The sequence below is a fragment of the Lissotriton helveticus genome, chromosome 3_1 (genome assembly GCF_964261635.1).
Source record: "Lissotriton helveticus chromosome 3_1, aLisHel1.1, whole genome shotgun sequence".
Classification (NCBI taxonomy): Eukaryota; Metazoa; Chordata; class Amphibia; order Caudata; family Salamandridae; genus Lissotriton; species Lissotriton helveticus.
Window position 1 is genome coordinate 418,730,849 of NC_136061.1, and position 24,980 is coordinate 418,755,828.

The window sequence follows — 24,980 nt, forward strand, 5'->3', positions numbered from 1 at the left end:
TTGAATGTCACCCGCTCCCGAACCAGTAGCCAGTGCAAGGTCCTGAGTGCTTTTTTTGCTGATGCTCTTCTGGGCAGTAGTAGGATCAGGCGGGCAGCTGCACTTTGTATTCGCTGTAGCCTTTGGAGGCATTTCGCACTGGCCCCCAAGTACAGGACATTCCCATAGTCCAGTCTGGACGTTATTAGGGCATGGACCAAGGTTTGTCTAACCGGCAAAGGCAGGAGATCCAATGTTTTCCTGAGGACCTTTAGCATTCCAAAACAGGTGCCCGCCACCTGTTTGGTCTGATGTTCAAACGATATTTTGTTATCTATCCAGATCCCTAAGTTCTTCACTGGATTGCTGGGAGTAGGAAGTGCACCCAGCCTATCCGGCCACCAGGCCGAGGTCCAAACTGACGGGGTTCTACCCAAAATCAGCACCTCCGTCTTGTTTCCATTTAATTGGAGGCAGTTGTCAGCCATCCATGTGGCAAGCTCCTGCATGCATGCAGAAAAATTGGCGGCACATTGTTCCTTGGGTTGCGACAAAGTCACAATCAGTTGTGTGTCGTCAGCGTACGACACTACCTCAATCCCAAATCTATCTGTGATACCTGCTACTGGTGCCACGTATAGATTGAATAGTGTGGGGCTGAGGCTGGAACCCTGAGGTACTCCCTGTTTGAGATTTAGTTCTTTAGACCGAAAAGGCCCCTGTGCAACCTGGAAGCTACAGTCAGTTAGGAATTACTCCAGCCAGTTCCATGCATTGCCCACCACTCCTCCCCAGTATTTTCTCACACATGGGAGGGGAGAGGGTCTACACACAACTCTAGCACCCCAAACCCGCTAAAGCAAATGTATTCTCCACCCCTCTTCGTGTATATTAGAAAGCTGGGTATCCCACTCTAGGTTAATTTCTACTGGCAGGACAACTTAAAACCTGGGAGCAGGTTTCAATGGATAGGGAAACTAGTTCATCTGATCTTGTGTTTTCTTATCTTCAAATTCATGAGCACCTTCAGACATTCAACCAAACGTCTAGTGCAATCAAGGAATATATCAGTAAAGACCATTTTGTGTGGAAATTGATAGGGATAGGCAGTTGGTACCAAATTCTATATTTGTATCTCCACAGGTCAACTGCTCTGGCAGCTTTTTCCTCTATTGCACAATATACTGAAGGGAAGATAGATCACGCAAGTTGGAATAGATACAATCTTATTGCTCATAAGGCTGTGCATGGAGTAAATTTGAAACGTTTGGCCGTTTACTCAAAATGTCCTTAATATCATACCGCTCATCACCTGCACTGGATGCATCCATCTTCGTCTGCCAGTTGTTTTACTCAATTTCTGTTTATTGCACATCAAAAAGCAAAACATATACAGCACATTGTCAGCACTGGTGCACAGAAACAATAGGCAGTCCTGTCAGAATAATGAAGTTACATGAGATATAGCTGCACAAGTAATTACTCAGCAATAAAGCAACATCAGATATGTGCAAAATACGGCAGGCCGCTAGGAAAGTGCATCTGATAAATGCACAATAAAACGTCTAATTACATCTCTGGACTGCAGACACAAGACAAGACAGGAAAAACTAAAAAGAAGTATTCATATACAAATTTAAAATGTCAATAACTAACATTGTAAGGGGTGGTAGCATTTTGCATGGGGAGAGGGGTAGGGTATTCCCCTCTACATAGTTTTGGACGTTACAGTAAATAGGGTGTGGAGGGCAATTCTAGTCAAAGAGCTAGAGCATCCGGAGTTTCACTGGGCTAAAATAAGTGAACTCCATGTTCATGGCATAGTGAATTAGGGGTTTCTCATGGGTGATGGAACTTTTTTTCTGTTTTAGCCCATTTGACATAGAGTCACCAAAGGCATTCCCTTTGGTGGCCAACCCCACAAGATTAGTCTCTTTGTAGATGATCTTCTGCTTACACTCTCTAAGCCCGATGTCTCCTTCCCAAGCGTTATGACCTGCCTCCAGGCCTTTGAGGCAGTCTCGGGCTCCCCTGCCACTCTTGATATTGAGCATGACAGTTGCCATCCATGGTAGACCCCACAGACAATAAGTTGACCTGAAACGAAAATCAAAATACAACCAATAATAACAACAGACCAACAGGGCCCAAAACCGGGGAACATCCTTTACAACGCAACTTTTACAACAAATTACCTTTACGACGCAACCATTACAACGCAACTTTTACAACGTCTTGCGCTGGGGGGCGCTCTAGGATAGGGAATAGTTTCCAACACCTTCCCTACTATCCACGAGGACTGGAGTAGGAATAGTAAATTAAACTACTCACTATCCAGCGCCCCCCAACGCAAGTCGTTGTAACGACTTGCGTTGTAAAACTTGCTTCGTAAAGGCATGCGTTGTAATAGCATGCGTTGTAACGTCATACATCCCCCAAAACCATCTTCTGTGTATTGCGGAGGCCACCACCTAAGTGCTCTCGACCCGCTAGAGGAGTCACCCTCCTGGGGAATAAGTCACCGGGGGATGGCCATCAGAGGAGGAACAAAGTCAATAGCAAAGGGTAAGTAAAGGGCTTCTCCTAGGCCCACACCACCAGTACTATGCACAAGAGTACATGGGGCAGCATCAATATATGAATGCTGGCAGACAAGAGTGTGGTGGAGCGTTAAGGTTTAGAGGGAGCCTGTAGTGGAACGAGTCGGAGAGGTCCCCCAATAGGCTGCGGAGATGGTGAATGATGTCCGGTTTGGTTTCCTGCGTGGGCGCCTCGGCCTGTTGCTTATCAGTGCGTTGCAATTTTACCATGGTCCAGATTGGCCAGAGATCCTTTCCAGGGAGCCCCGAGCAGGGGAGGTATCACTGTCCTGGGAGTCAACAGCGAGTCCCATCAGGTGCTTCGTGTCTGTGAGTGATCTCGGCGAGCGACATCTGTACTCCCATGTAAACACAAGGGCAAAAAAGGTGGCCCCACTGATAGCAAACCTCCGGATCACGGAGTTTGTCGGTGACAGGCTTACTTTTCTGCTATTTCCGCAATGTGATAGGAGAACGATCTTGGTAGAGTTGAACAGTATGTCCTCAGAACACTAGTTCAGTTTTGCCTCTGGGCGCTCGCAGTATCGCTTCCTTCTCAGCAAAGAAATACACTTTGGTCAGGGTGTCTGGCTCCACATCCATGTGTCCAGCGTAGTCATCTCCTTAAATCACCTAAAGGAGGTCCGCCCTAAAGGACATAATATTGTTGCCCTCCACACCTCTGGGCACCACCAGAATGCAAATATTGTTGAGGCGGCTTCTATCATCTAAATCTTCCTGTTTGGTTTATAGGTCGATGTTTTGCTCTTCCAGTACCGTTACATGTCTACATAACATCTCTTGGTCTTCTGACCTAGCATCTACTGTACGTTCAAGATCGTTCACTCGCTCACCTATGTCAGTGACATCTTTCCAGAGGTCCCGTAGACAGGATTTATACTCGTCCTTGAGGGAGGCAATGTCACTCCGAATTTCCTGGAGGAAGCAGTCCATGTATCTCTGTGTGACAGGAGACTAGGACGCAGGTTCTGTCTCTGTGGGCAAATCGGGAGGTGGTGCTACCGAAGACGCGGACGAGGCATTGGTCCAAAGAGACATCACTGGATTATCCCTCATGGTTTCAGAGCATGCCATGTTAGCAAGTTGTGGGCTATGTCCACGTCAAGGTAAGCAGGGCTATCAGGTTTGCACTGTTTTTTCACCCCAAAGGTGGCGTAATAAACAGCAGTGTCGTGTAGACGGGGGAATAGAGAAAGAACAGACAAGGGTATATTGCCACAGCAGGGCTGTATCCGGCTAAGAAGCTGGAGCGATATCGTTCAGGGTGCTAGGCCGAGGGAGGGCCAGCAGCTCTACTCTGGGTTTTCCATGCAACAGAAGACTCACTGGCCACACCACTCCACCCTTCCTCCACCAGGTAATGCAGGTGTATCTGTTAGCAGTTACAGTCCACCTCACTGGGGCAAAGAGGTCAGGCACAGGTTGACCACGAGAAAGCACAGCAGCATTTGATGCAAACGGCTCAGTCGGCCGTGCAGGGAGTACTCAAGCCAAGGGAGGACAGCCCGGTCACCTGCTCACCCCCAAGGCAACCAAGACATAGAGGCAAGGGCACTGGGTCTCACCCCATGTAGCAGAGAGGGAGCACAATATTGCAGCCAGAGCACAGATACGTATTCCTTGAAGTGATGTTCAACTAGGCCCTCAGGAGCCCGGGCCACTACGGTTTAGGAAGATGTCCCACAAGCACCTCTACAACCACCTCATGAGCACCCCCAAGACTCCTCTAGCCCAAACTGCTCCAGGAGGCCAGCAGGTTCGCAGTGTCAAGGCCTCCCAATCCGCACCAGTGAAGGTAGCAAGCAGTTAAGAAAGCATTGTTCCAGGTCCCTCTTTCAGTTCAAATGTCGCCAGCAGCTCCTGCAGCCCCCAGCCACCCCTCCGGAGACAGGGATGTAGACCACTAATCAAGGGCAGGCAGTTAGGATGGGGCACAACCCATGAGGGAAGCTGCAAGGGAGGAGGCCGCCAGTAAAATGTTCTCAGGAAGCCAGCTATGTAACAGGCCCCGCGTTGCTGGAAGTCCAGCTCCAAATCGAGTGCGTATCAGCAATCTTAGGGCCCCCATCAAGAAATGAAGAGCCCTGGGGGCCTCATGCATAATAGGTGTTTTGCTCTGCCCCCGCACTCGCTCCGCACCTCCGACCCTTATCCCAGGGGCAAGGGTCTTGATGGATTGTGTCCCAGGCCTGAAGTGAACAAGTGCGGCTAGGCGTGCCCGCTCCACGGAGGCCATAAATCGGGCGATTTGGCATTCAGGGCCCCCCTCGATTTGTAGACGCCGTTTAAAGAACTTCCAGGTGCCAAAGGGGCCAACAGGCTGTGGTCCAGCCAGGGGAGCTCAGTCACAATTGCCCAGAGCGTCGAGCTTGCTTGTGACTCCTCCAGCAACTCATTGCACTCTATAATGAGCAGAAGCAGGGCATCCACGCTGCTGCTCCGACACCTCCCCCAGGGACTGGAGCACTGCCGCACAGCAGGCTCAGAATGGGAAGGCATGGCCAGGCAGGCCTGCGCCACAGTAGCCACAAGCCGTCCAGGTCCTCTTCAGCAGATGGCCGCCGACGGGGTCACCGCTGGGGACTCAACTGGCATATGAGCTGTAGTCTCACAGGGGGAGTGCAGCTGCGCACTTCCGGAGTACTAGGCCACCGTGTTTTACCTCCAGTAAGCTCTGGGGGATTCACAATGTTCATCCACAATGTGGCCACCTCCAAAGGCGGCAGAGAAACGCCCCCCTCTGCCAGGCACAGCTCAGACTCAGGTCGCTAGGCAAGGCCGTTGCTACCGCAGTTGGCCAGGTGATACTTGGGCCATCTGGAAAGATAGCGGTGAGGGCACCCAGCAACCTCATAGGGCCTCCACTGTATGGCAATCAGTGTCAATGCCGGAGGGGGAAACAGCCCATTCAAGGTAAGGGCGGGAGAGTAGCCACCTTCCCATAGTTAGAGGGCTCCCATTCAGCTGGGCAGTCGATGGCGTTAAATGGGCCCCGGTGTAGAGAGGCTTCTAGGGTACACAAGAGGCGGACACAGGGTTATATTTAGTGAGTATTTATTTGCAAAGGAGAGCGCCGGGAAACCTCCAGCCGGGAAACGGCCAGGCAACCAACTCCCTAAAATGGCTGCCAGTGCTCCCAGCGTTCCCTGTCAACATGTGACAGGAACACTAGAGCGCTACTCTACATATCTCCCCCTTTTGCAATACACAATACAAACAACATATGAGGATGCTCAAAAGGATTGAACAGTTCAAGCTGATAGGTGGTTATATTTTCATGTCGTACTCACAATACCTTTTGGGCAATACCACAGCTCTACCAGTGCAGGTGTATTTGAACGGGGTGCATGTCCCAGTGTCCCTGCTTCCACTAAATGGGACATCGGTAGGTGTCTCCTGTGTTTGACCCCCAGTGTCCATACCATTCGCTTCTTGGTTCTCCAGCTGTGCCTGTCGTCCAGTGTCTTCTGGGTTGTTCTGTGTTCTGGTGGTATTCATTGCTCATTGTGTCACCACTTGGTCCTCCTGCGTCCGCCATATGTTTTTCCTCCTCCAGGTTCCATTTGTTGTTCCTTTTTGGTTGCTTTACTCCTGTCTTGGTCCATTTCAACAGCTTGTTTCACCTGGACATTCTGTTGTGAGACCATACCTCTCCATCACTTAACAGGGCAGATCTGGTGTAGACTTCTCGTACTTGCAGGGCCGTACTAAACTTGCTATCCCCCTTTCTCCGCAACTGAGCAAGCTTCACTCCGACACATTCCCCTCTTTCCAGTGACGTGCCTTTGACATTGTGCCGCCTGTTGTAGTGAACTGTATAGAACTTCCGCGCTTTCTCCAAGTTGCTGCGCATCACCGCAGGAGACCATTTGCTTTGTATTGTCCGTTGTTTCCACGCCACTTTGTCTCTGGTGAACGCGTCACGGCCTCTCAGTATCTTGAATGGGCTATAGCCTGTCTTGGTGGGAGTGATTCGGTAAGCCCATACTGTACTTCGGAGTTTCGTCTCCCAATTCTTCCCTGCGTTGATGGCTGCTTGCACCGAGCCCATGATGACCCAGTTGAATCTTTCGGATAGGCCGTTCCCGGCAGGATGGTATACCGGGGTGTGCTTTATTTGTATCCCGTTCCGTTCCATGAATGCGTTCTATTTGTCAGACGTAAATTGAGGTCCATTATCGCATGTTATGAGTCTTGGAATGCCTTCCCTCAGAAATGTGGCAGTGAGGAACGCTAGTACAGTGTCAGTGTCCGCTGTTACACATACCTCAATTTCGGAATACCGGTCCATGAGCACGATGGCGTACTTGGGTATACTCTGCGCGTCTAAGACAGGACCCAGGATTGTCCACCAACAATTCGTCCCATGGATTGACTGGATTTGTGAACTTCCCAAATGGCGGTCGCAGCATGGTCTGGGTCTTGTCTGCATTGGAGCACTGCTTGCACTCTCTAACATACCCTTCCACCTGGTTGTCCAGTGCAGGCCACCAGTATGCTTGTTTGACTCTCTGCTTAGTTTTTACTATACCCAAATGCTCTTCATGTAGAATCGTGAGTAGGCGCTGTACCAGTGGGTTAGGAGGGATTACTTTGTCTCCTCGTAATTAGAATACATCTTGATCCCCTACTGATAGCTCTTCTCGGACTTCGTAGAATTTCCGATACTCTGCGACCAGGTGCTTCTTCTCTGGCCATTCTGTGATTATGAACCATTTCACTGCTGTGAGGTGTGCGTTGTTTTCATATGCCGTTCTCCTTTCCTGTGCACTTATGACTGCTTCTTGGTCCTCCACGAATGTTATGGTGTAGTCATTTTCTTCTGTTTGTTTAGGTGCTTCGTCCATCGCTGCTGGTCTGCTGAGGTAGTCAGCGACTTTGTTCTTCGCGGCCGGGATGTATTCTACATCATACACATAGTCCAATAACTTGAGTGCCATTTTTGCATGTCCGCTAGATGTGAGCACCTTAACTAACGGCTTGCGATCCGTCCTGAGCAGGAATCTGGAGCCCCAAAGGAATTGACGGAATCTTTCCTTTGCCCAGATCGCCGCTAGCATCTCCTTCTCCACCACACTGAACTTTCCTTCATTCGGGGCTAGGGATCGTGATGCGAAGCTGATAGTTGACATTACACCTTCCGCAGACCTCTGCATAAGGACTGCCCCCAATCCTCTGTCACTGGCATCGGTGGTGAGGACTGATAATGCCCTTTGGTCAAATCCGTGTAGAGGCACAGCCTTGGAGATGTCCTCTTTGATTTGTTACAAATCTACTTGGGATGCCTCCGACCATGCAAAGGCGGTCTTCTCCTTCAGTAGCTTACGCAGATTGTGCGTTTTGGTGGCGTAATGAGGAACAAACTTCTGTAGGCGCTACAGAGTGTTACTTGTGAAAACCCCGCGATAGGCACGCCGACTGTTCTAGGCGCATTGCGCAACGAAATCGCACTTGCATTGGAAGAAAGCTGTTTTTAAAAAGATCGTATTGTATATTTTTTTTTAAACCCTCACTTCACTGCTTTAAAAGTAAATTGCACTCACTCACCCCGTTCCACCGCAGGCTTAATTGCCTGATTGTTGTGGAGGGTGAAGCCCTAATTCCTTGCTTCCAGCCAACTCCCGGTGTGATAGAAAGGCGGAGCTCCGACGGTCACGTGACCTAGAGCCTGCCCTCTATATCACTCAGATGCTAACTGTCCCGCGCAGCGGGCGCGCTGCCGGCGTGCCAAAGGCAAGCCTGTCTGCGCCCGTCCGTGGCCGACCGGGGCTAGGGGCCACCCCCCCTGTATCTCGTGCAACAACTACTCTCAAATACAGCTCTGAGGCCCTATTAAATATCAGAGGACGAATCCCCACATGTCCCTCGAAATGCCACCCAACACAGAAGAACCTCAGGTGTCCCCAGTGCGGGCTCGAGCTCTCTCCAGCCCTTGATATAGAAACCGCCTTGTGGAGTTTCTTACTTCTAAATTGTAGATCTCTTCCCTAACATACTACTGAGATCTCTCTCTTGCTGGAGGAACTCAATCGGATGCCTTGTTCCTCACGGAAACCTGGCTACACGCGGACTCAGACCCAGATATAGTCCAAGCATTACCAATAGGGTACCAAATTGTGCAAGCAGACCGCACAACGGGTAAAGGGGGTGGGCTGGCAATCATTTATAAAGATTGCTACAGCTGCCGCTCTGTTCCTCACTTTATTCCAAACTGCGAGAGCCTTTCATTTTCAATAGAATTTTCACCTACAAACACTTTGAACGGAACACTTATCTATCGAACCCCCGGCTCCATGGGGCAGTTCATTAACTCCCCATCTGCATCTATTGCCAGTCTATTCTGTACCGCTGCCAATTATATCCTGCTAGGTGACCTAAACATCCACCTAGATAAAGCCTCTAACCCTGACACACTAGAAATAACTGGCAACCTGGCCGCACTAGAGCTTCAGCAATTAGTATTAAAACCCACCCATCTAAAGGGCCATATTCTCGACTCCATCTTTACCAACTGTCCCGGCCTGTCAGCTGGAAAACCCCTGCCCTTGCCCTGGACAGACCACTTCCTAATCCTGGCTATTTGGAACTGTCCTACACTTCCCCGAACGAAAGCTCCTACCATCGGGAAGGATCGTAATTGGCCCAAGCTCTCTCAAGCAGACTGGCCATCCTCATTAGAAGCTCTCAAACCTCCGCATAATACAGACCCCTGTTCTGCTAATGATAATTTTAATAAATGGATATCTAGGTCCTTAGATCACGTACTCCCCATTACCATTACCAAACCCAAACGTGCCTCTAAGACTGCTCCCTGGTATACCCAAGATCTTCGAGACAAGAAACGCCATTGCAAGAAATTGGAGAGACAGTGGCGCCTCGACTATTCTCTCCCCAGGAAAGCAGCCCATAGGGCCGCGATTAGAACTTATAAACATGAAATAAGAACAGCACAAGCCCTTTTTTATGAAAATAAGATCACTGCTGCCGCATCCAAACCCAGAGAAATCTACAGAATAGCTAAATCCCTCCTTAAACCACCAGAAATAACCCCTATTTCCCCCAATTCACAGGCTAGATGCGACGACCTAGCAGAATTTTTCTACAATAAAATTCAAAATATATACTCCACTTTTCCACAAACCTCAACCCCTCTCCACAATACCCCCCCCCACTCCTAACCCCAAACTTCAGGCACCTCCTTTAAAATCGAGGACTTTCGCCTTCATACCCCCACTAGACCTATCCTCTCTGGAATCAATAATGCTACTTGTTAAATCCGGCTCCCCAAATGACCCAGCTCCACCACGATTCTTGCAGTCAGTTGCAAAACACATCCTCCCCACGATGCTGGAGATATTGAATGCCTCGCTTGCCACAGGAATTGTCCCACTCTCTTGGAAGCTGGCCATGGTTAGGGCCCTCCTCAAAAAACCAAACCTTGACCCCAACATCCCAGGGAATTATCAACCCATATCCCTGTTGCCGTGGCTCAGCAAGATATTAGAAAAACACGTTAACAAAACCCTTACAGAGTTTTTAGAAACACAACGGCTGCTGGACCCCACCCAGACAGGATTCCGACCTATGCACGGAACAGAAACCGCTCTTGTCAACGTGTTAGAAGAGGCCCGGAAGATCACCGACCATGGAGGCACCGCAGCTATTATCCTACTTGACCTAAGTGCCGCCTTCGACACGGTCAATCACAGCATACTGCTACAACGACTTTACTATATAGGCGTTTCATCAACCTCACTCTCTTGGTTTACTTCCTTTTTAAAGGAACAATATTTCCAAGTGTTTGAGGGTGAAGCCTCTTCCATCAAGAAACCGTTGAACTGTGGGGTGCCACAGGGCTCCTCCCTAAGCCCCACGCTTTTTAACGTGTACATGAGCCCCCTAGCTGAAGTGGTCCGACCTTTTGGGCTATCAATTATTACCTATGCCGACGACACTCAGCTAGTGGTGGCTCTAGGCCAGGCCAACTCCCCTTCTTGCAACCTTAGGGATGGCCTGGAAGCAGTTGCCTCCTGGATGACCGCGTCCTGTCTCAAATTGAACGGAGAAAAAACAGAGCTAATGTTGGTGGGTCACACCCCCCACACAAACATCGAACATCTTTGGCCCCCATGTCTCGGTCCACCCATGGCCTCTAAAGAATCCATCAAAAGCTTGGGCGTCTGGCTAGACAGTTCCCTTAATTTTAAGCAACAAGCGGCAAAACTCTCTGCCACCTGCTTCGGCCTACTCAGGCTGATTAGAAAAATCTCCCCTCTACTTCCATTTAATGCCAGGAAAATCATGATTCAGGGCCTAATCCTATCTCGTTTGGATTTTAGCAACGCCCTATATTTGGGAGCCCCACAATCCACCCTTAACAAACTACAGGTGGTCCAAAATTGCGCCGCCCGCACTCTTCTTCTAATACCCCGCCACACTCCAGTCAAGGAAGAACTCAGGAACCTACATTGGCTCCCTGTTAGAGACTGAGTTGCATTTAAGTCCCTCTGCATTGCGCACAGAGCCTTTTGGAAAACCGGTGCCCCCATCAATCACTCATTAGTCACTCCCTACTTACCCAACAGACAACTCAGATCCACCCTTTCACACCTACTCACAGTGCCCCGTATCAAGAGGGCAAGGTGCGGCGGACGCTCCTTTGGATATAATGTGGCAAAACTGTGGAATGCCCTGCCGTTACAACTACGCAGGGAACCCAATCATTTGTCCTTTAGGAAAAGCCTAAAAACCGAGTTTTTCAAAATCTAGCACTCGCTCCCTGCACCCTTCACGTGTCTGTTCACAGCGCTAGGATGCCTCCGGGTAACTACCGCGCTTTATAAATACTCATTCCATTCCATTCCATTCCAAACTTGCTGTAACATTCCGCCATTCCTAAGAAGGAACGGATGTCGTCTTTGTTTCTGGGTTTCAGTGCCTCCTTGATTGCCTTTACATGAAATTTTTTGGGTGTGACTCTTTTATCGCTTATTTCATGGCCCAAGTACGTTACTGAGGTGACTCCGTACTTGCATTTGTCTCATTCTGCAGTTAGGCCGTTCTGCGTCAGGATGCGCAGTACACGGTCAGCTTGGCATCATGGTCCGCTTTGGTACTCCCATGATCAGGATGTCGTCCTGGAAATACTGCACTCCTTATGTGTCCCTGAAAAGTTTATGCATCAACTTCTGGAACACTGCCACGGCAGACGCCAGTCCTAATGGAACTGGTAGCACCCAAACAGCGTGATAAATGATATTAGTTCTCTGCACGTGGGGTGTAGTGCAATCTGGTGGTATGCTGAGGTCAAGTCTATGGTGAAGAACCATTTGATGACCTTCGTCTGGGCCAGCATCTCGTTGATCCTAGGCAACGGGAACTTATCTACAATGTTATTTTTGTTGCTCTCCCTCAAGTCTATGCACAGGCGCACTTTACGGTTGGGTTTCCTGGCTACGACCAAAGGCGCCAGCCACTCAGCACTCTCAATAGGCTCTATCACTCCGTTGTCTTCCAAGCGTTGCTACTCTTGCTGCACTGCATCTCTACAATTAAAGGGAATGTTCCGTACTTCATGGCTCACCGGTGTGGCCCCCTCCTTGAGACATATTTTATGAGTAAACTTTGCCAATTTGCCGATGGTGCCTCCAAATACTGTCGGGAAGTCTGATTTCCATGTGTTGGCGTCATATATTCCTGCCGGGCTTGTCATCAGGACTTGTGTGGTGCCTCCAGGGTTCAGTTGAATCCCTAATTCATCTTGATCCACCAATCCCAACACTGAGGGTCCTTTTTCCGCCACATAAAGCTTCCCTTCTGTCGTGCGGCCTTTGAATTCGAATAGCAGTGGACGGAGTCCCACCATGGGATTGGGTTCCCCTGTGAAGGTAACTGGATGAATGTCCGGGGCACGAAGGTGTGTGCCTATGACCTGTGCGAAGTCTCGGTCCCAAATACTGCGTTGTATGATGGTATATGGGGAACCTGAGTCGGCCACCATTGAGACTTGAATCCCTCCTATGGATAGTTCAGATAACGGTTTCCGTGTCCCGGGAGCAGTCTATGCCTAAGACCTGGTCATCAACGCTGGCATCTTCTTCTTCACCTCCTCCTTATTCTGTTTCTGAGTCCTGCATCACGTACTTTACTGACATTTTCCGGGGCTTGCGTCTACAAACCTTTTCGAAGTGTCCCATGATCCCGCAGTATAGGCACTTGGCTCTGAAGGCTGGGCATCGTTTGTCATTGGCGGCGTGTGTCTTGTTGCCACACCTGTAGCAATTGTTTTTGTCCTCCCCTTGGGGTCTCTGATTCGCGGCCATTTCGGGTGTGTATTTCTTGGGCTGTCTGTTGCTCCCTGTGAACGGCGGTTTCTGCTCCTGGGGGGTGGTATCTGTTATCTTGCTCACTGTCGCTTTTCCTGGCATTGTCCTTTTTGGCAGCTTCTGCACATCGTTTTGAGAGTTCCGCCTTTTCGACCATGGCTACTATCTCTTTGAGTGGAGCATCGCCACTGACCCACAACTTCTCTTGTATGGACGAGTTCACCATGTGCATGATGATCTGGTCGCGAATGAGATCATCGTGGAGTGCTCCAAATTTGCAGGTGACTGCCAATCTCTTTAGTGCTGCCACGTAATCATCCACTGACTCCCCTGTGAACTGTTTCCGTTGAAAGAAGTTGAATCGGTCTATTGCCGTGCATACTACAGGTTGCTAATGGCTGTCTAGGTCCTCAATGGCATGTCGGAACATGTCGTCGTCTTCTTGTGGCCTGGTCTTTTTTACCAAGTTCAAGTATACCCTGATGCCTTCCGGACCCAAGTTGTGCAGCAGGATCTTCTTTTTCCTCTTACTTGGAAAAACGTCGTCCCCTTCATCCTCCAGCACCGACAGATAGTTCAGGAAGTACTCCTTCCAATCCGACCATTTTATGGCCGGTTCCACTGGTTTGGGCAGGAAGGGGACTGGGTTCCTGAGGGAAAAGGTTTGGGCGCCCATGGCGGCTTGCCTCCTTGGATGCGCTTCGTCTGTCCTGGGTGGAGGGCTCCCCAGTGCACCCTGGTCATGCTGGCTAGCAGTCTCCGCTTGGAACGTGAGGTCTTCGCCCACGCGGTTCTGTTGTTGGTGCGCCAGGGTCAGATGTCCAACAACTGCTTGAATTGCTTGGGTTACTGGAGCGAAGAGCACCTGATAAGATCTCTGCTAGGGGTTGTGTCCCTCTGGTGTGCTGCCTTGGCACCCGTGAGGCCGGGTCCGTGAGGCTGCGCTGAAATGCTGGACACTAGTGTGGCCACCTAGTGCTTAGTCGAGGGGTCTGGCAGGCCTACGACGTGGTTGGCCAGGGCAGTGGTCAGCAATGCCTCCTGTGTGCGCACGAGGGATGTGGGCAGGTCCCCTCACTTAGCTTTTGCTCCCTTTGGGTGCTGGCCCTGGACTGCAAGGCTCCTTGTGCTTGTCTTCAGTATGTGGATAGGTGTTCACGCGTCCATATTCATTCAATTGGTCAGCAGTCTCGGGCAGTAACCTTCTGAGCCCTCGCAGCACTCTCCTGGCGTGTGTGTTCTGCTGCTCTCATTAGCGCGTCACCATTTCCCCCCCCCCCCGCGGGGTTTGCCGCCTCGGTCTAGATGCTCCTGCTCACTCGCGGGTCAGTGCACTGGGCCAGCCAGTTGGCAGCGTTGCCTGAGCTCACCTCTATTCCCGTAGTGCGCGGGGATCCCGCGTCTCAAGGCCGTTGGGTGGCGTCTCCTCTGCCGCGCTCTCCCTCCTGGTCCCAAAGCCACAGACGCAGGTGCACTGTGCGTCGCGGGACCGATGAACAAGTGTCTGCCTCCCCAGCCTCGCCGCCAATTTGTAGAGAGGCTTTTAGGGTGCACAAGAGGCGGACACAGGGTTATATTTAGTGAGCATTTATTTGCAAGGGAGAGCGCCGGGAAACCTCCAGCCTGTAACACGGCCAGGCTACCAACTCCCTAAAATGGCTGCCAGCGCTCCCAGCGTTCCCTGTCAACACGTGACAGGAACACTGGAGCGCTACTCTTCACCCGGGGAGTCGGGATGTAGGCAAAACATGTCCTACTCCATTCCCTCTTAGGCCGTGCCGGCGTGCCCCCCTGCCAGTTGTTTTGGATGTGGGTACTTTCTAGGGGATTGTGCGCATATAATTTTTGTTGGCCTAAATTGTTTACTTTTTGGAGTATGATTATGGCTTTTTAAAGTGAAAAGTTACAAGTTCGAATCGAACTAGAGTTGCAAGGGGAATTATTTGGGATCTTGCCCTCAAATTGTTCTTTACAGCTACGACAACAACAGTTCTTTTACATTGGGTCACTAGTAGCTAAATCATTAATTTTGCAAAGGCTGAAATCATTGGCTTCACCGCCATATGAAAGTTGGATATCGAAAACGAACTGGGTTAGTAAATTCGAGAAACTATATGCCCAAAGGAGAGGTGCCCTTAAGAAAGTCCAGGGAATTTGGGTCCCTTTTAGAGAGGGGTAACAAGGAAGAGGGGAATGTATAAAAGTATTATTTTCCTGCTTTCTCTTTTTAAGACAAATTAATTTTGAAATGTAAAAATATAATTGTGAGAGGCAAATGAACTGTATGTTATGGTATGCTATATACTTATTATGAATTTACACATTATGGCTTGGTCCTGATGATCAATAAAAAAAAGAAAACCCTGGTCTGTCTGGAAGACCTAGGAGTCTAAAGTTAATCCACTCCACTTGAGACAAAGTTCTCTCATCCTGCTCCCAGTTTTACCAGTTAAAAGGAAATAATGTTCACTAGAAGTTTCCAGCTGGTAGACATCACCTCTTCTAGTGTACCCTCTGAAACATCCTCGGGCCCCATGAGCTGTGGAGGGGAGGAACATTGCAAAGTGGTTCTGATCCCATTCTACACGACATCTGGGATTCAATGTCCTGGCAGTCTTGCAGGAAGGTACGGCTGACAAAGCATCCTTTGCCATGTGCAGCCTGTTGCAAATGGTCCTCATTGAAGATTTTTGTAGAATGAATGCTGGGCCATGTCTAGTGCAGTGAATGCAGTGGCAAATCTGCTCAACTCCTGCACAAAGGAGCACTGAAAAGCAAATCACTCCTGGACCGAATTTTGACGTAGTCCTCAGGTTTCAGGTCCAATGAGATGAGTATGGACACGTGCATCTCTCCTAAACTAACACATTTTTGCATTTCCCCAAGTATATATAGCGTGTTGGGCTAATCCAGTTGCAGTTTATGGGTATACTGCTGAACTAGTCCCCTTGGCCCGCTAAACCTTTAGCCCCTTCTTAAGATAGTTAAAATGGATATACTGCCTGAAGGCGGGTTTAGACCTCATTTTCGATAGGTCGAGACAGCATGGCTTGTACATCTGTGGCTGTTCTGGTGTTGCCCAGGCATTCTTAAATTTGCATCAGTCAGTTTCACTATGAGGTCTGCTGTGAAGCTGTTGCACATTTTCAATAAGGGGTAGAAAGTGCCTCCAAGGGAGTTTGTTTCAAAAATATTTCAATATTTAAATCAAATTTTTGATAAGGACGATTCAATGGTCCTAATGAGAATTAGTTTAGTCAATCATATGTATTCGATCATCAATGAATGTTTGACACATAAAGACATTAAACCAAAAACAATAAACAAAAACAACAATAACACTAGGTGCATATGCAAATATTGAATTTTATCAAAAAGTAAGTCAAAAGGGATTTAAAAAACAAATATATAGACAGGAATACAGGAAGAACCATACGATCTCAATTTTCTCCTCTGTAAAACCTGAACACACCTATCCTATTTTTAAATATTATTAACTATCGTAGGATAAGGGTGAAGGTCGACGTTTCGGTCTCCTATGGATGTTTCTTTCAGACCATCTTCAGGACTGATCAATTAATATTTGTAAAGCCCTATTATAAAATGAAACAAAAATATTTACAATTACAGTTGAATCAAATCTTAGAATTATCATTTCACATAATACACCTAATACTAACACAACAAACAAAAAAACATTAGACTCAACAGTACATTTATTTATTCAATTCATAGAGACTTCAATGTTGTCTTACTTAACATAAATGCTCTTTTTGACAAAACCGGTAAATATATGCTTTTTAATTAGGACCTATGAGTGCCATATTATCTTTATACTAAGGGTCCTATGAGTGATGTATCCCAAGTATACACAGAAGTGATTACATTACTATGGATGTATGACATTACAACGCATGCTTTTACCACGCATGCTTTTACATCGCAGTTTTTACAACGCATACCATTACAACGCATAGCACTTTTGGGTGTTGGATAGTGAATAGTTTAATTTACTATTCCAAATCCAGTCCCGGTGCATAGTAGGGAAGGTGTTGGATAGTAAATTAAATCTATTACCTATCCTAGAGCGCCCCCCAGCGCAATGCGTTGTAATGGTTTGCGTTGTAAAAGTTGCGATGTAAAAGCACTGCGTGGTAAAAGTTGCGTTGTAAAGGATGTTTTCCCATCACTATATACAATTTGTTAATTTTTTAGTGATATCATCCGGAAATCTGCTCAAGATAATCGAGCATCTGAATAAAATGACCATAAGTTTCATGGAAAATACCTTTATATGTTGACCACTGGATTGGCAGACTGATCACTGGTACAAAAGGATTTTATTTTGAATGTGAGTTTCTAGGTAGAAAAATAAGGTAAAGCCTGTTTTAGGGACCGATTTTGAATTAATTAAATAATGACAAAGGAGACATAATGTCTCTGTCATACCTTAGGCGGCCGTCCTCTGTCATGAAAACGAAGGGCTTGGTAAGCGAGGGCAGGCAGCGTCAGTGGTTCTGTAATTATATATAGCGACTTTAGATATTTAGACATGAGCCCAAGAGACAAGCTCACAAATGTTGGTTATAATACCTAATTACCTCGTGTAAATCCGAGTCACCTTGTAGTGTAAAAATCCACAGCGTATCACAATCCCCCAGAAAACGAGTCGTTTGAAATTTTTGTCGAGCAATCTGTAAGATTATGTAAAATCATATCAAAAATCTAAAAACAATAACCTTGACTTGAAAAAACGATGGGTTGAGCTAGTAGTGTATGGCACAATTAAGTTACCTTGTTGTAGCGTAGCATACGAAAATCACAGTGAATGAAATAGTCGTCTTGACCCGATCTAAAAAAAGATAATCGCAAGGTTGCTGTACAAATTTTATGTGGAGCTAGTTTTTAAAAAACCACCAGAGCTGGAATAGTAGTTACCTGGAAAAATGTCTTAAACGTGCCGCAACTCTACACGAAGTTCGGGAACGGACAGCAGCGCGTTCAAGCGTGCTTATGTTAGTTGTTTGGAGATTGAAAGAGGACCTATAAGATTTTATGGGCGCCATCTTGGAAGGGTAAAATAGCGTTTCCAATGGAGCTGTGAAATCTAAATGTAAGACTACTAACTAACAGGTCCTATTATTCTAGAAAAGATTTTTAGGGAATGCTAAAATTTCCATCTGATTTTGGATATTATAAGCGCAAGACAGTTGGTAAATGTTAATATACATCGTCATCCATTCTGTTTATGACTTACATCTGTTTGTATGTTCAATGACTCACAAGTGGAAGGAATATAGAGTCGAATATTCCAAAATTCTCATAGCAAGAGTTCCACAGTCTAGCAAAACTTAATGTGGTGCTAGCGAACAATAATCAAAAAATATATGTAGTACCCCGTTGTGATCTCAACAGACAAAGAGGTGAATATGACATACATGTTTCGAATGTTAGTGTCATCAACACAGTATAAGCATAATTTGAATACACAAATAAACTACTAATTGTTTACAAAGATCAAAAATACATTTCAAACTTTAGGCAACAGCTATATATTCAGCTGAAAACCTATATTATTGTGATTTACCAAAATGTAAGGCTCTAAACAATTGATTTACATAGATGGTATCAACACATTGAGATATATGAAATATATGATCACAGTCCAAATGTTACATGCTAGTATCATACATAGTCACAATCCAATTATTGTATAATCAAGCATTTACAGTCATCAACTCTATTTGATAGAACAAAGGTCATGTCAGGCATGCTAATGCATGCCATTCTGTAGAGGAATTTAGACCATGATTGACTGTATCTGTCAAGCAGATTAATTTACCCTCCCTAAAGGAGAGAGTTTTGTCCAAGTTGTTTTGTCTTTTGTTGGACTTGATGACTTCCAAGACCCACCATGTCATTTCTGTTTCTTTATGACCCAGACGTAGATAATGTTCTACCAAGGGGGCATTTTCTTTTTTACAGCGGATACGAGATTGGTGTTGTAAGATCCGCTTTTTGATTGGTTGGATAGTTTTACCGATATAATATAATCGGCAAGGGCACTGGATGCAATAAATAACATTCGTGGTGTTACAATTTGAAAAGGTTTTGGCCATGAATTTTATCCCGTAAATCTCACAGGTCTTGACTATCATGGTTGTACTGCAGGCTGTACAGCCATTACATTTATAATGGCCTACAATCGGTGCTAATTGTATCATATTTTCAACTGTGTTTTTTACAGATGGATCTTCATAGGCAAGTACGAGTCTGTCCTGAATGTTTGTACCCCTTTTGAAGGCAAACATTGGTTTTTGTGTGAATTCTGGAATAGAATTAAGTAAATTCCAGTTCTTAGTTACTATTTTCTTTATAGCATTTGAGTGTGTGCCAAAAGTGGACACACACACAATATTGGTTTTACTTTGGCGATTCTTAACAGTCAATAGGGCTTCGCGATTATAATACCATGCCCTTTTCATTGACTTGCGAAGTAATCGCGATGGATATCCAATAGCCTTGAAGTTAACTGTTTATTTTCTAATGTAGGTTGTGAGCTGCTCCACCAGTCTCCTATCAGGACCCCTATTTCTAGGAGCACTGCAAAATAGTTACCTCTCCCATTGTTTGTATTGCTTTTGATAATTACAATGTGAATGTTTAGCATATCAACTACTGATCCCTCCTTCCTATTTATGCACGTTTCAGCCACAAGCTTACAGGGTGATCTAGAAGTGCACAAATCATTCAATTAATCAATCGTTCAACTTCTTTATACAAAGTGAAAGCTGTACAATTTTCCGAGGTAATAATTCTTATGGTGGTTGGCTAAAGAAACTGAAAGGGAGCGCTGACAAATATTAAAAGTATCTATGAAGTCTAAAGAAAATGGCTGAATTGAAATAAAAATGTGTTTTGTTTACTTCGGAGAGAACAAATCCACAATTTGTAAAGAAACACATTAATGAGAAGCAGTGTTGTTCTTTAGGTTTGGACGCCGCAGGGTGATTTTAAGGCTTGGCGATCCAGGCTACAGCTTCTACTTTATATACTCTGGATCAGTTGCTATCACCAAAGACAAGGATGGAAGCAGCGCCTTCATTGATAGTGAGCCCATCATCCTGAGAAGAGGTGTTGCATTTGGGGTGAGTACATGTTGGTGCCTAAAATAATATTTACTATTGACAGTGCAAACCACTACACTACCTGAAAGACTTTTAAACTGTATGACTTTGTGCTGTGAAGAGGTATAGTACTAAGTATAACGTGCAGGGAGTGCTGCAAGGGTTGATACTAGACTAGTGCATGAAAATAACTCATTCGTAACTGAGTAATAAAAGTGTAATGAAAATCACAAAAGTGGATATTTGTGACTTTAGTGTTCTCAGAAATACCCTCAAGATGTTGAATGTCATCATAATCGCTCATTGGTAACTTGCGCATAGATATGTGTCTAGTTTAGTGCTGTGGACTGATACAAAGAAATATTAAGGGTTTTACAATTGGCTGACTGAGCGATAGCAAAATTGGAAGCTTTCCGCAGAGGTCTGGGTGGTCCCATGAGAGCAGTTGAAGAGTCAACTGCATGTGAGGCATGAGTAGTGAGTGCTCTCACAAAAACATATCCTGTACCCTTTGACCCATACAAGAGTATTGAATGTCGAGCCTGGTTCAGGAGTCCCTCACATAACACCCCAAAGTTTTTTTTTGTGCCCCTCACACATCCTATTGGTGTCATGCTTCATCAATCAGTCAATCGGGATTTGTGAAGCACGCTACTCACCCGTGAGGGTCTCAAGGTGCTGGGAGGAGGGGGAGATTTCATGCAGCTCCGTCTCATCCAAAGGGGAGAGGGGTTGGCCTAACGGCTAAGGCCCTCTACCTCGGACCTGGGGATCTGGTTTCGAGTCTCGGTAACGACGCCAAAAACCTCCTGTGATTCTGGGCAAATCACTTAATCTCCCCGTGCCTAAAAATGAAAGTGTGTCCTCATGTAACGTAACTGGTGCTATGTAAAGCACTCTGATACCTGATTCGGTTCGGGTCTAGTTTGCGCTATATAAAACTCTACAAAAAAAAAGGGCCAGTTCTTGAGGCTCTTCCTGAAAGCTTGCAGAGTGGGGGATCATCTGATGCTGAGGGGGAGTTCGTTCCAGGTCTTGGCCGCGATGTAGGCTCTTTCTCCCGTTCTGGCTCTGCGGATGTGTGGGGTGTCAGCCAAGGCGAGGTCGGCAAAACAGAGGCTTCTCTTGGGTGCGTAGAAGGATACTCTTTCATTGAGGAATAGGGGTCCGTTGTTGTGGAGGGATTTGTAGGCGTGAGTGAGCAGCTTGAACGCCGCTCTCTTTTCAACAGGGAGCCAATGGAGATCTCGTAGGTGCTGGGTTATGTGGTCATGCTGTGGGCTGCAGAGGACGAGTCTGGCAGTGGTGTTCTGGATGGTCTGGAGTTTGCGGAGTAGAGCTTTGATGATCCCGGCATAGCGGGTGTTTCATAATCCAGTCTGCTGGTTATAAGTGCGTGGCTGACGGCCTTTTTGGATTCAGGGAGATCCATTTGAGGATGTTGAAGCACGTAAGGAGACTGCTTTGATCTGTCGGGTCATGGTGAGGGAGAAGTTAAGTAAGATGCTGCGGTTGCTGGCGAGGTGTGTGGGTGTGGGGGTTGCCGAGGCTGGTGGGCCAACAGGTGTTGCTCCATGCGGAGGGGTCATATCCGAGGACAAGGACTTCTGTTTTCTCCAAGCTGAGCTTCAGGCAACTGCTGCTTATCCAGGATGCAACATATTTCATTCATTTCGACACTGTATCCCACTAGAGCCTTCTAAATCGTCTGGAGGAGGCAGGAATCTGTGGTTCTGCCTTGGAATGGTTTAGATCTTTCCTGTCTGAAAGAACTTTTCAGGTGTCTGCTCCGACTTTTCTTTCCCATGTCCAGTCTATCAGCCAGGGTGTGCCACAGGGCTCTGCCCTGAGTCCTGTACTTTATAACTTGTACGTACAACCTCCGGCAGTGATAGCCAGGAACAGGGGTCTCTCCATTGTCTCTTACGACACGCAGTTAGTGGTTGTTCTCTCCGACGATTCTATGCAGAATGCCCCTAAATTTAGGAGCGGGCTGGTGGCGGTCACGGAGTGGATGACCGCTAACTGCCTCCAGCTCAATGCTAATAAATCAGAGGTGTTGTTGGTGGGTAAAAACATCAAACTTTGGAGTAAGAACTAGTGGCCCAACCCCCCTGGGAGCACACCCACCCCTAAGTTGGTGGTGAAAAACATAGGGGTATGGATGGCTCCAACCCTCAGTTTTCAGGAACACACCAAGAAAATAGCAGGCACGTGTTTCGGTCTGCTACGGGGATTGAAACCCCTTTTGGGTTACTTTGACCCGTCCACTAGACAATTGATAGTCCATGCGGCTATATTTTCAAGGCTTGACTATGCCAATTAGCTTTTTTGGGGGTGAATAAAGCTGAGGTCATACGCTCACAAGGGGTCCAAAATGCGGCTGCCAGAGCTCTTTTAGCACTCCAGAGAAGGCGCCCCATTTTGGGTGTAATCCAGCGATTACAGTGGCTGCCTGTGGCCAAGCGCATAGAATTTAAAGCTCTCTGCCTGGCCTTTAAAATCTTGAAACTCTCTTCTCCTTCTATTCTGACCAATGTATTGATACCATACACACCCATCTGCGCTCTATGGGGTCATGCTTGGTAAAACGTTTACGTGCCGGGGGACGATCTTTCCCCTGTCTAGCGGCCAAGCTTTGGAACACCCTCCCCCTTCACATCGCAGCCTGGAGAACTACCTGATGTTTAGGAAGGCAATAAAAACTCATCTCTTCCCTGTGGTTTAGGGTCTCGTTTTCAGTCTGCCTGTAGTAAGCGCCGGCATGCCTCTTTGCTGAGGCAGCTGTTGCGCTATACAAGTTGGACTAACATAACATAACAAACATTTCAAGCTGCGTCTAGTGATGTGGTGTTCCTTGGTGAGGGAGAGGATAAGTTGGGTGTCGTCTTCGTAGGATACTATGCTGAGTCCATGCTTTCTGACGATGGTGGCAAGGAGGGCCATGCAGATGTTGAAGAGCGTGGGGCTATGCGATGGTTCTTGGGGTACTCCGCAGCTGGTCTCTGTGGTTTCGGAGGGATAAGGTGGGAGTCTGATTCCTTGGGTTCGGCCGGTGAGAAAGGAGCAGATCCAGTCTAGGGCAGTTACCTGTATGCTGGCATTGTGGAGTCTGGGGGTGAGTGTGTGGTGGGACTCGGTGTCAAAAGATGCGGAGAGGTCTAGTAGGATGAGGGCCGCTGTGTGGCCCTGGTCGAGGAGAGTGTGGATGTCGTCGAGGATCGAGTTAGCTTCTATGAAGTTTGTGAGCTGAATGTTGCCGATCTTCTCAGTGACCTTAGCTGCGAAGGGAAGGAGGGGTCACTAGTTCTTGAGGTCCGTCGGGTCTGCGCCGGGCTTCTCGACTTATGCGCATTTTAGGTCATCAGGGAATGTGCCGCTTTTGAAGGTGGAGTTGATGGTACGTCATAGTTTGGGTGCTATGATGGTGGTGACTCTGTGGAAGATGTGTGGCGGGCAGGGTTCAGTGGGGGCACCTTAGAGTATGCTCTTCATGGTCTTGGCGGTGTCTTCTGTGGTGACAGGGATACAGGCAGTGATGGTAGGCTGGCTGGCATTCCTGGAGAAAGGTGTAGTGTGTGCCTTGTTTCCGTTTGTTGAAGTTGTCGTAGAGGGACTTGATCTTGTAATGGAAGTAGTAGCCGAGCATGTTGCGGAGGTCTTGGGAGGGGGATCTGAGGTTATGCTGGGGGGTTTGGTGAGTTCTTGTATGATGCTGAAGAGCTCCTTCGAGTTGTGGGAGTTGGAGAGGATTCTGTCCTAGTTGAAGTTCCTCTTTGTGGATCTGATGCGTTGGTGGTATTCTGCCATGGTGGTTTTGTAGGTGGTGTGTGCATCTGGGGTTTTACTGTTTCTCCATGCTTACTCAAGATGTCTGCATATGTGTCTGGATCCTTGGAGGTCGGTGGTGAATCAGGTGGCTTTCGTAGGGCCTAGTCTGACGTAGTTCCGGAGGGGGGCGAGCGCGTTTACGCATTTGGTTATCCATCTGTGGAGTTTGTTGGCTGCAGAGTTGGAGTTGGTTGTGATGGGTGGGGGTCTGGATTGGTCTGAATCTGGATGTGTAGTAGAGGTGTTCCATGGGGGACGAGGAGTCGTTTGTGCTGGCTGTAGTGAGTCGGAGGGATCTTTTGTGTACGACGGCGAGATCTATTCCAGGGTGGTTGAGGCGGTCCTCCCTCTGGATCTTGTATCCATCGGGGATGGTGGTTGCGATGTTGAGTGCGGAGCTGGCATTGGTCCTGGTCTCTGTGATGAAAATTACGTCGGGCGACAGGGTGTCGAGGAGCTCCTAGATTTCTACTGCGTGTCTGTGCAGGGGGTTTGGGTTGAGGAGTATGCAGTTAAGGGGTTTGTGTGCGATGGTTTCCGGTGGGTGAACGGTAGCCGTGGGGGTCTGGAGGTGGGTAAGCGTGTGGCGGCAGTGGCGGGTCCTGGCCATGGGTGGTGTTCAGCGTCGACAGATGGTGTTTCTTCCTGGTTTGAGTGCTTGGAGGGCAGTTGTGTCGTAGTGGTGGGTGGTCAGAGGACCAGAGTCCCTGACGCTGGTTGCTGTTGGGTTGCGGACTGGGCGCAAACAGGCTTGCCTTTGTCACACTAGCGGCGCAGCCGCCATTAAGTAGGGTGTGGGGGAGGGAGTGCAGCTGGGAGGCGGGAACTGGCAGAAGGGGAGGGGCCGCAGGGGCTGCAGCAGCGGCAAGGGAGCGAAAATGGCAAACAGTGAACAAATAGTGGAAAGAGGCACAAAGAGAACAATTGGCACAAAAAGGCACAAGAAGACAAACAGGCAGAAAAGGCACAAGGAGTCAAACAGGCAGAAAAAAGCACAAGGAGACAAACATGCACAAACAAGTCACAAACTGCACAAACGAGGCACAGACAGACAAAACGGCTGGCACAGCGGACCGTCAGAAAAGTAAGGCTCTCCCAATGGACCACCAGGGATGAGG

General features: G+C 47.7%; 1 protein-coding gene across 1 annotated transcript in view; it reads left to right on the forward strand.

Annotated features, from left to right (window-relative positions):
* Positions 1–24,980, forward strand: part of LOC144824568 (cyclic nucleotide-binding domain-containing protein 2-like) — a 487,609-nt gene that overhangs the window by 168,358 nt on the left and 294,271 nt on the right. The window contains exon 6 of the mRNA XM_078683625.1: positions 19,896–20,052. Within this exon, the coding sequence (XP_078539751.1) occupies positions 19,896–20,052 (157 nt within the window). The remainder of the gene's footprint in view (positions 1–19,895; positions 20,053–24,980) is intronic.